Below are 12,516 nucleotides of genomic sequence, written 5' to 3' on the forward strand. Positions count from 1 at the left end.
AAAACAAACACAGGAACAGGCAATACTGTAATGCCATGGAACTACTTAGACCTATTACAGGCAGTTTTTCAGCTTAGAGTACAGAACATATTTCCTTTTTATCTATAGCTGATGCTGCTTATAACCAGCCATCCAGCAATTACACCAACTGTGCTATATGTACATGTATTTTATTTAAAGGGTCCGTAATACTAGGGGAAAAAAAGTTACTCTAAATGCATTTTCATATGTGTGATGCAATTATTTAAAGGGCCACTGACACCAGCAGTTAAAATGTTCTAAATTGATTTATACATAATTTTCTCTTGTTTTAAAATTTCTGCACAAATCTAGAAGGCATAAAATGTTTTTATTAAAAAAGACGTTTCATGCAGCAGGGCTTTTGGAGCAGCTCATATGTTTGTATTCTGTAAATGTAGTATACAGGTGAGTTCATTTACTAACACAAGCCCTAAAATTGTGACCATCCAAATTGTATACACAAAGATACTGATGCCAGTACACACTCCTACACTTTCACTGTTGCTGAATAAGACTCAAAGTACTGGGCAAAAAGATGCAAGTAAGCCCTGCATTAAACACCTGCTAAGAAGTGGTGTTACTTACATGTCTTTTTGTGTTGCATGTGCACACACAAGGGACTTGAACCTAATTGCACACTGACATTGTTTTTAGTACAGTGCAATGGTCCCAGAAACAATGAATTCTGCATCTCTGGCAGGGAAACCAAAACATGATTTGCATGGGATTTCTTTCACTGATTCCTCCCAGTTTGATTCAGACCAAAAAATCCTATAGAAACAATCTACCACAAGTTACTGAACAAATATGCTTAGTGGGCTGCTGGCGATAATGTGCTCCGCCATTGCAGAATTGTAGTTTTCTCTGTACAGGTACGCTACAATATATTTAATCAAAATCCTACGATGTCAAGTAGTTTTTTTAAAAGGGCACTTTAGTATCTGTAAATATTCGTTACATCCATTATGATTTCTAAGTAACCTAATTTTAAAATAATCTTTTAGCCTCAGTGTTTTATTGCTTATTTTTTGACGGAACACCAGAGCCAGGAAGACTGTATAAATCAGCGTCTGTCCCCTAGCAGAATAATTGTCTTAACTATTTATGCTCTCAGAATCAGCAGTACTCCCCTTTGCGGTCAGGCCATACAGGGCGTTTTGGGGAGATTTGGTCGCCTGGCGACTAATGGCCTCGTTTTTGCAGTGACCAAGCTCTCCAAATGCCTTCCCTGTTCCTGCGCCGGCTAAAATGAAAACATGCTGGCGCTAATCACGCGTGGCGGTTTGTTTTCTGAAGTCGCCCGAAATTGCCTCACGAGGAATCATTATGCCTTTCATTTTTTCCTGTTATAAGCTGGATTGCTGCATATAAAGTGCTTTACTTGCAGTAACCTCCATTCTTCTTAATTAATGGGTATTTTCAGGCAGTTATCATATGGGAGAGGAGATCTCCCACGGGTGAGACAGCACAAGTGACAAGAAACCAGACAGATAAGTCAGTTGTTCTACTGAAGTCAAACTGCAGTGACACCATCAGCCCAGACTGCATGTCTATCTTTGGAACAGTTCAGCTGCCTCCAGGAATACCATACATACTTTTGTCCCTACCATAGTAAATCAATCAAAATTGGAATAAGATGCTTCACTTTTAACTCACTTAAAGGGTTGTTCACCTTTAAATGAAGTTTTAGTATGATGTAGAGAGTGATACTCTAAGACACTTTGCAATTGTTTTTCATTTTTACTATTTGTGGTTTTTGAGTTATTTAGCTTTTTTATTTAGCAGCTCTCCAGTTTGCAATTTCAGCATTCTGGTTGCTAGGGTCCAAATTACCCTAGCAACCATGCACTGATTTGAATGATAGACTGGAATATGAATGAGACAGTCTGAATAGAAAGATAAGTAATAAAAGGTAGCAATAGCATACATTTGTAGCATTACAGAGGGGATAAGTGACCCCCGTTTGAAAGCTAGGAAGAATCAGAAGAAGGTATATAATTTAAAAACTATAAATAAAAAGAAACCATGACGGCCATTTGAAATGTTGCTTAGAATTAGCTATTCTATAACGTACTTAAAGGTGAACTACCCTTTTAAAGGCAGTAATCTGAGCAAGCTGGTTATCAGCTAGAACGTTTGGTTATCAACAACAGTTTTTGAGGTTTAAGGGAGCTAGTACATGGGCAGATTTGGGGAGACTTAGTTGCCTGGCAACTAATCGCCTCTTCTGCGGGGTGACAATCTCCCCGAACTGCCTTCCCCCTGCTATAATGAGAAAACACCAATGCAACCGCGGCACTTCGGTTTCCGAAGTTGCCTCATGAGGAAACTTCGGGCGACTTCGGAAATCGAAGTGCCGCGAGTGCATTGGCGTTTTCTCATTATAGGAGGGGGAAGGCAGTTCGGGGAGATTGTCGCCCAGCAGAAGAGGCGATTACTCGCCAGACAACTGGCCGCCTGCTAAAGCCCTAAAGGAATATAGACACCAGAAAATTACGATAACATAATAGCATTCATGTATAATGTTCATACGCTATTCATGAAAATGTGTATCTAAAGCTTGCCACAACTTTAAAGCATTTTAAAGTGGCAAAGAAACAAGAGGCCAACATGACCATTTGTGCAATTATCTTAAAGATCTGCTCTTTTGGAAAGTAGGTCTTTTATGCTCTTTGGATGATCTGTCCCTTTGGCCCAATGCCAAGAACATGTCACGGAACATTACAATCCTACCAATTAAATATCTAAATTTTCTGGCCTAGCCAACAAACTACAGCTAGTATTGGCCCGCATATGGGCAGAAAGGCATTTAGAAGCAACACATTTTCTATGTTACCATCAGTGCTGACCACATCTAAGTCAAGTACATTCAAGTTTGTTTGGCACTTTGGCATGTTTTGGGGCTACTTTAAATGTGGTACTTTACGCTCCCTAAGAAGTTCTGTGTGCCATTACCATATGGCTAATGGGGGCATAGTGCATGTTCTGCTGGCTGAGAAACGTCTGATACTGCCAGTGCAAACTAGCATTAATATCAGTGAAAACCACTTTTCAGTGTACTTACAGGGCCAAATTGCTTTTGTTTTTTGGCCAAAATCTACCCCATGCAAATTACATTATTGACTGGTGGCAATAATTTGTCAAACTGCTCACTTCAGCCAAGTTATTTTTTTTAAAACAATGTACCCCACAGATTACATTTGCACATATGAATTGACATTAGCCCACTGAACAAAATAGAGTGTGCTGGGCTTTGTTTAGACAACATAAAAAAGATGGTACGACTAAACACTAAAATGTATTCCTGGCCATTAAAATATATGATAAGAATGGCATGCTTGGTCAAATCAATCATTTTCACTTTTGATGTTACTTGTCATTTAATGACCACCTTTTTTGAAGCTCTTGCAGTTGGTCTTTTCAGTCCATTAAAACAATACTGAGATATTCCTATAATTGAACTGTCAGTATGACTAGTAATGGGAGACCACAATTTTCTTTTTTCTTCCCTTCCTTAAATCACCCGATAAGCCAACTGTATCTCAGTAAAACTCCTGACACACCACATCACTGAGCAGAGAAAGTTGGTTCTGTCAATTATGCTTCCAACCTACTAAATCATGCAGTCCAATGTGAATAACAATCTACTCCAAGTTAACCTTCCTGAACTTGACAGAAGCTTTATATATAAAGGTCCAGACTGGACCGAAACGTTGACAAATAAACTTCACTTTGCTTGATCTCATTATGAAGTCCTGGAGTGCGTCATTCCTTGGAACACGAATATATATATATATATATATATATATATATATATATATATATATATATATATATATATATATATATATATATATATATATATATATAAATAATGCAGTCCTGCTTTAATTCTAGGAAGGTGTCTACATCCCCTTTTTGACCATATGTATCAATTCCTAGAATCACTATTAAAGATGGACATAGTCTCAGCCACTACTGACTTGGTTAGATATCGTGAAAGTATAATTGAGTCCTCTCCAATCATCCGATTTTAGTGTTGGTGCACGTACCGTCAGTGGTCCATCTTCCACCAGCATTCAGTTAGGAGAAAAACCTTCATACAGCACCAAATAGATTAAAAATCCTTTATTTGAATTTACATGGCAGAACCCGGTTAGCAACGTTTCAGGCCTCTTCTGGCCTGAAACATTACTAACGGGGTTCCATGTAAATTTAAATAAAGGCATTTTTAATCTATTTGGTGCTGTATGAAGAATACTCTCCTAATTGATTAGATATGTTAGGTACATCGGACATCTCATTGTGGGGTGAACAGCTTGGGGTTGTCGATATACTAATCTCCCTATGGGCCTGCACACGGTCCTTATGTGTATAACTAGCCTTTGCGGGGCTCCACCCCCACAAAATGAAATTCAGGCCCCCAACTTGAAGTAACTGCTAAACCCTGGGCCCAAACCATCCTCCTACCTGTGGGAGGAAGAAAGTGCCTGGGGACCCCTGCAGTCACTGGTTCTGCTGTATGGTAGTTAAGCCAATGCCTATATGATCTGAATGTAGGCTTGGAGATCATATGGATAGATCATCCATATTTGGCTCATTACCCGGTGACCTTCCCTGACGAGTGTGTGGACAGCTCAATATTCAAAAAAATAAATAAATCTTTATTTTTCTGGCAAAACCCTGTAAATTACTGCAGTTTTCAGGGGTCTTCAAGTGGTACCTCCAAGTGGTCCAGAATATCAGTGATTTGCTCTTACGTTTATAGCCCAGGGTAATTACAAGGGATTCATGGGACAAAACAGAAGGTGGTGGGACAGAGTGTTAGTACCCCAGGCTGGTTCTTTTTTCAGCATAGGGGAGCACTGATTAAGCCTTTATTGTAGGTATATATATATATATATATATATATATATATATATATATATATATATATATATATATATATATATATATATATATATATATATATATATATAAAGGTGACTAGTGATGTCATCAGTTATAAACGGTGACTAGTGATGTCATTTTTGTCACGACTCACTGAAACTTGTATTATAATAATTTAAGTACCACCTGTTGCAAAATATGAGGATATTAGAAGTTATAATATCTTTATAGTTTACAAGACTTTCAGTACATTATGAAATGTTTTCATATGTCAGTGATCCCAAGTTCGTGTGGAGTTACACCCTTTGACAGTATTACAGACTTTTATACAGTTTTTGTAAATATTACAGAAACACATCTTCAGTGATCTGCTTATAGACTAACTACATTATTTTACTGCAGGTTTCCTTTACTTGTCAGTATGCTTCTCTGTAACTTTTCAAATGAGGAATTAAAATCACTTTGGCCTCCATTTTAGGAGTGAGAGAGCAGCTTCAAGAACAACAGACTACAGGGAATTCACTTACAAAATGGCTGCCATTTCCACCTTGATCACATTCACTGTACAGCTCATGTTTCTGCTGCCCTCTGCTGTTATTTTTATGAACTTTTATCGTCCTTGCTCTAAATGGAACAGAAGTTAATGTGCTTGGCATGTGTTATTTATAAAATAGCAAACATGACTTGGAGATATGTATAACCTAGATGTAAATTGAAGTCTGGTGTAATATTATATTAATGATGCTTGTGTATAGGGGCTAAAAAATTTTTTTTTATCATTGTAGCCCAATAATAGTCTTATTTTACACATTTATGAAAAGAGAAATAATTCTTATACTTAGCCAGAATGATTAGGTAACTTTAGGGAAAATTAATTTCTAATTTCCACTTTGTTTTTCATCTAAGGATAAGGGCAAATGTTCACAGATTAGAGTACCACTAAATATATTGCAGAAAGAAATCTGTTTAATTTATTTTGATATTTCACTTGTCATACCAGCCATTCTGCGTCAGAAGAGTCTAATCACTCTGTGTATGGATCGGAATCTGCAAGCCAGTCAGAGAGTGAGCATCTTACTGAGCAAGGCAGTGAATCAAACAGCAGCTCTGAGTCTTCAGAAAGCCATTCAGAATCAGACTGTGAATCGACCGGCTCAAAGACAAATGACGCACATGCTGACTCCAAGGAAAAGCCTCTCCCTAAGAAGGAGAGACTGGCTGATGTGAAGAAGGCAAGGAACCTTGGGTGTTTTTTTTTTCTCACGACTCTTTATGCTGCTAGGGCACAGTATAGCATGTAACACAGAATCTGATCTTTAGAATACGTTTTGAATGGTGAAAAGTGAACACGGATAGCATAGTTAGAACACTCTTAAATTCTACCATAATGGTAGAAAATGTAGGTGATTGGATATAAATTTCCACTTGTATTAGGAAAGGAGTAAAATACAGTTTTCATCAACAAAGGGATATGGTGGGGTCATTTATAAATAGTGGGCTAATTTGCTCCTGTGCTCTAACCCATGACAACCAATCGGATGAATGCTTTCAGTGCTTAACCTGCAGCTGACTGAAAAAAGCTAATCATGATTAGTTGCTGTGGGTTACTGCCCAGGTACAAATTAGCCCAGTGTTTATAAATGAGCCCACTGTACATTTTCATTATACACTTCTAAAAACAGAAGAAATATGACATTAAAGTTACTTTTTGCACCACATTAATATTCCTGAGCCATCGAGCCATTCAATTCAGCAGCTCTCAGCACTTCACATTGTAGTATGCCAGCCAGTGGCTATGTTTTGTAGAAGCATACCGTTCCTTGTGAGAAGGGCAAAGTTGTGATTATCTAAAGATCAAAATGCTAACATTCTACTGTGATTTTAGGAATGCACTTTAGGATACCTCAGCTGCGCAGTTGCAACACACACTGGAGGAGAATATCTATGGGGAGCTCAAATAAAAGTGTAGTTTTTTGAGGCAGTAACTTTTTTTTTATCCCCAATATAAAGCATTTCCACAACAGCATTAGATCCATGTAGTGCCACAGTTCCTTATATTAGTAGTATTATTATCATTATTAGCACCCAGGGCCGCTCTGGCCATGAGGCAAGGTGAGAATCTTGCCTCAGGCGGCACGGAGCGGCCAGTTACCAGGGGCGGCAAAAAGCCGCCTCTGGTAACTTTAAGAGCCGAATTTCCGTTTTTTAAAACGGAAATTCGGCTCTTCTAGCGCAGCGAGCGCAATAGCGCTCACTGCACTAGCGATGCGGCCCCTCCTCCACCCGCTCCGACGCTGGTAGTTAGAAGAGCGGAGCAGGAGGAGGGGCGGCATTGGGGCTGCTGCCTCAGGCGGCAGCACCCCCTGAAACGTGCCTGTTAGCACCTGCTTATAAAGTGCCAAACATATTGTACAGCACTGTAAAATAAATGAGTGTATACTATGAACATTTAGATTTCCATGCAAAAACTACCAATAACTGATATAAGAGGTAAAGAGGGCCCTGCCCAAAAGGGCTAAGAATGTAGCGCATTCAGGAGGCAGAAGAATTGGCAGAGTTGAGTATACGTTCATTAGCTGTGGTGGAAAAAGGCCCACTGATGGGCTGTTTGTTTTGCAGATGTGGGAAGAATACCCTGATGTTTATGGAGTTAGGAGGTCAAACCGAAGCAGACAGGAGCCATCACGGTTTAATGTTAAAGCTGAGGTAATAAAGAAGAATCTTTCCAAGCAGTGGGCATAGCTTTTAAACAGCAACAGGATTATGGTATGAAACAGGCCACGTATAGAATGTGTTCTGTATTTATAGCAGTGGACAGTGGATAATAATGTTGCATTGATCTAACAGATAAACCCATACCTCAAACCAACGGCTTTTTACTAGGGATGCACCAAATCCAGGATTTGATTCAGCCAGGATTCTGCCTTTTTCAGCAGGATTCGGCCGAAACCTTCTGCCCGGCTGAACCGAATCCGAACCATAATTTGCATATGCAAATTAGGGGCAAGCAGGGAAATCACGTGACTTTTTGTCACAAAACAAGGAAGTAAAAAAATGTTTTCCCCCTTCCCATCCCTAATTTGCATATGCAAATTAGGATTCAGTTCGGTATTCTGCTGAATCTTTCGAGAAAGATTTGGGGGTTCGGCCGAGTCCAAAATTGTGGATTCGGTGCATCCCTACTTTTTACATATTAGTATGATCACTGGTTGTTCTAGTTGCAGCAGCAAACATAATCCCCTCCTAAAAACAATTTGTTCCCTCGTGTTCGTTCAGTACCACAAATGCATAATTTTGTCCAGAGCATCTGGTAATTCCCAATAATTCCAATCAGTCCAGTAGTGACTGTCTTATGTTGGAGTAATTCTTTGTATGTGGTTAATGTCCACAAACCCATGTGAACCTATTGATCTGCCTGTTTAACTACCAAATAATCTAAACTGTTTAATTTCCAGTCCGTTTAGGTTCTCTCATCCAATCAGAGAGTATGCTGCATGACTGGATCAGTCCATGCTAGTGACCTTCATGTGGAATCCAGATATATATTTATAATCTCACAAATTCAGAATTATCAGGTTCAATAAGCTCTCTGTCTATAACCTAGTTTTTTTGCACTCTATCCTTTTATAGATTTTATTTTTGGCTAACTAACTATATTATAAACATTTATTTTGCACACTATTTACCCAGTTTTTATTTTTACACTGAATAGTTCCTTTAAGTATTAAAGTCCACTTTCTGGCTCATGAGCCACTGTACTTACATGCAAACCAAATATAATAGGCTACTTATTAGGATATATCTTATATGATGGCTCTGGACCTAGATGTATAAATCGGAGAACATTATAAATAGATATAATGTGTTATTATGCGAAGTAATTGAATATAGTCTTGTATGCATCAGTTTAGTTTGTGCATGTGAGTCCTGTAGAACATTAAAAGTTTAAATACAAATACAGCTCAAAGTATTGGCCAGAATGTTAAGATCTGCTTACCGGAAGCTTTTCTACAACTGAGTTTCCTTGTGAAACTATTCTGAAATTAAATTACAAATTATTGGCAAGTAGATTGAAAGTATATCACATTGTACTCTTAGTAAAAATCCCCATCTCAGGGCATGCACATGCGCACAACCATTCCCTTGTGCCCTGGGCATGTGCAGTTAAATTAAATGCTTTCCCTGTGCAGGGTAATATGACACCCAAAAGTCATCACTGTCAATGCTTACTCCGTTCTATTTAAACTTTGTGCTTGAAAAATCGTTGGTTAATCACATGAATAAATGCAATACTGATTACAGATTTCAGTCAGACAAAACACGCAGCTTTTCCTCCCCCTTTCTCCCCTGTTCGCAACACTATCTTGTAAGCGGAGCGGGAGTTTAGAAAGCATTGCCGGAGGAAGGGGGATGAAAGGCTGCGTGTTATGTCTGACTGAGGTCTGTATTGCATTTATTCATGTGATTAACCAACGATCAAGCACAGGGAAGTCAGTGGGGATCTCAGTTGAATGGGGAAGTGACGTATAGCCTTAAGAACATGGCGCCCGCTAAGTTATTGAACTATAGATATGTTTGGAAAGTGGGCAGAACTTTTGAAAGGCACAGAGAGAAAATCTAACCCAGTGTTTCAGGACAGGGGGTGATTGCCAACATTTTGGGATAGTTTTGTAATTTTGCCTTTCCTTCTCCTTTAATAAGAAATGTGTGCTGTATTTAAAATGTTATCATTATTCCATTCCTCTTTTTCAGAGTAGCGATTCTGAAAGTGAAAGCCCAAAAAGACGAAGTTTGCGAACACGGAAAAAGTAAGACCTCTGGTGGGCAGAGGGGGTTACTGGATTTTAAATGGCAGGTGTATAAGGTGTGGTTCCTCATTCCATTCCCATCCTCAATGAACTGATGGAGAAAACTGGATTTAAAATTCTGTCCCATAGACAGTCTTGGACACCAACAGTCAAACACCAACTTGCTTCTCTGGGCATGGCAGAGACCTGTGGGCATTATAGCCTAGTTGAATCATACCTGCTATTATATTAAAGTGGTCTGCAAACCTGCACATTTCTGAAACTGCAGTGTTAATTCAGCTGTAAAATAGCAATTTAAATATTGTCTGATTCACATCTTATGAAGGAGGTCTGGTATTAACAATTAATAATTATACCCTGATATTGCTGTGATGGGTAGCATGGAAAAGTGTTTCTGACAGAACAGTTTTGAGGCAGGGTTTGTATGAAAAGTGTGTATAATATGTTTTTGCCATTGTGTTAAACTGGCGGCCTGCGGCATTCCCTTACTTTGTGTAAGCTTTAAAGGGTATCAGTACTGAGAGTAACTGGCCCCTGCATTGTTTACATTTCAAATTCAGACTGTAAACTCCTGCATTGTTCACACCTGTGACACCTCTATTGTTCACACCCCTAAAGCCCTGTACTGTTCACACCTCAGACTCGGACTGAAAGTGTCCACATTGTTCACCTGTTCACACCACAGATAAAATGCTGGAGGGGCACCAGCATTTTCCCACATATGAGTTATATTCCTGCAGTGAGCACCAACCATTTGGTTTTTTGGTGTGCTACCACCATTAATGTGGATATGGTCTGAAAAGTTCTTGTGGTAACATGGGTGTGGTTTAAAGTGGGTGTGGTTAAAAGCAGGAAGTGTTCAACAATGGCTGTCATTATTGGCCCTCCACCACGTAGGGCAGAAAAAAAATCCTGCCCTCTGTACCACAGAAGTTGGACAGCACTGCATTAGTGGATACATTTATCTTTGGCCCGCTGAGAAGAATACCTGAGTTTCATTAAAGGCAGCTGTTATAATTGATTACATAGCTGCTAATTTTCCACAGATGCCAATGTAGCAAATTGTAACAGTTTAGAATGTGCACCTGGATTACTAAAATGCCAGACTGAAACACCAGAGACAGAAACATTAAGCTTTGAACTTCAATTTTGCAAAAACTGTAACAAATGGAAAGTTGTTGAAAGGGGGACAACACCTTCGAATTAAAGGAACAGTAACACACAACAAATAGTGTTTTAAAGGCAATATAATTTACTGTGCCCTGCACTGGCAAAACAGGAATATGTCCTTCAGAAAAACAACTATAGTTTATACATAGTTAGCAATAGGGTATACATTCAAGAACAGGACACAGAGTACATAACAGTAGTTCTGAGGAATCCTATTGTATGCTACAGCACTTATCTGTTATCTGATGTGTATCCTGTGCCTTTTCCAGCTTTAAATGGCTGCCCCAATGGCTAATGAAGTAAATTACGGATCCGCACACACTATATCTTCAAGCAGATGGGGGTTAACCCCAGTTTATTGTGCCACCACTAAGATCAACGTTTCGGGGGGGTTTACCCACCCTTCATCAGGATACTTAAACTGTGCAAAAAACCACCTTATAAATACAAAGCCCCTCCTTGTTTACCCATAACACCACAGTCTCTTAAGTGTTTAACCCTTTAGTGTCCATTTTTAATTTTATGTCCATTTTGCAAAGAAAGTCTCTTTTTATGGTGTTGGGTCCGTGATGATATCCTTTTAGGAGACGGACTGTTGTGTTATATTACAATATAAACAAATATGAATACATAATACATAACAATGCGATTATCATGAAACAACATGTGTATCAAAAAATTATATGATGTATTAAATAGACAACTTACAGCCAGTGGGGTCATAATTTTAACCTTACTTTTCTATGTCTTCCCACCGGCTTTTCTTATCTGAAAAAAGACAAAGATAAAATCAGTGAAATATTCAAAGAAAACATGTGAGGCTAAAATTCTCATTCAGTCCTTTTGGCCACAAGGTTTTTAATTTCCAAATGATGCAGATAAGAAAAGCCGGTGGGAAGACATAGAAAAGTAAGGTTAAAATTATGACCCCACTGGCTGTAAGTTGTCTATTTAATACATCATATAATTTTTTGATACACATGTTGTTTCATGATAATCGCATTGTTATGTATTATGTATTCATATTTGTTTATATTGTAATATAACACAACAGTCCGTCTCCTAAAAGGATATCATCACGGACCCAACACCATAAAAAGAGACTTTCTTTGCAAAATGGACATAAAATGAAAAATGGACACTAAAGGGTTAAACACTTAACAGACTGTGGTGTTATGGGTAAACAAGGAGGGGCTTTGTATTTATAAGGTGGTTTTTTGCACAGTTTAAGTATCCTGATGAAGGGTGGGTAAACCCCCCCGAAACGTTGATCTTAGTGGTGGCACAATAAACTGGGGTTAACACCCATCTGCTTGAAGATATAGTGTGTGCGGATCCGTAATTTACTTCATTTGACTACAGGGACCTTGCCGGGTTCACGGAGACCCAGCACCACTGGAAGCAGAGGAGTAAATACACAGGAGTGCGGTGGTGAGAATTTTCTTGCCCCAATGGCTACACAGCAGCTTGGTTATATAAACCATAGTTGTATTTCTGAAGCAAACACACCAGTGTTACCACTGCAGCACATAGCAGTATATTATATTTTTATTAGTTTAGGACACTTTCATTTTTTGGTGTTATTGTTCCTTTAACTTTTAGTATGATGTAGAGAGTGATATTCTGA

At 38.7% G+C, this 12,516-nt stretch overlaps 1 protein-coding gene across 9 annotated transcripts in view; it reads left to right on the plus strand.

Annotated features, from left to right (window-relative positions):
* The window catches only part of chd2.L (chromodomain helicase DNA binding protein 2 L homeolog), a 73,044-nt gene that overhangs the window by 21,733 nt on the left and 38,795 nt on the right, over positions 1-12,516 (plus strand). For 8 of the 9 annotated variants that reach the window (XM_018253244.2, XM_018253243.2, XM_018253247.2 and 5 more), the window contains 3 exons: positions 5,912-6,143; positions 7,531-7,617; positions 9,664-9,719. In XM_018253244.2, coding sequence (XP_018108733.1) covers positions 5,912-6,143; positions 7,531-7,617; positions 9,664-9,719 — 375 coding nt within the window. The remainder of the gene's footprint in view (positions 1-5,911; positions 6,144-7,530; positions 7,618-9,663; positions 9,720-12,516) is intronic. The other variant, XM_018253248.2, reaches the window with a different exon arrangement.

Source organism: Xenopus laevis, chromosome 3L, assembly GCF_017654675.1.
Source record: "Xenopus laevis strain J_2021 chromosome 3L, Xenopus_laevis_v10.1, whole genome shotgun sequence".
NCBI classification, from domain to species: Eukaryota; Metazoa; Chordata; class Amphibia; order Anura; family Pipidae; genus Xenopus; species Xenopus laevis.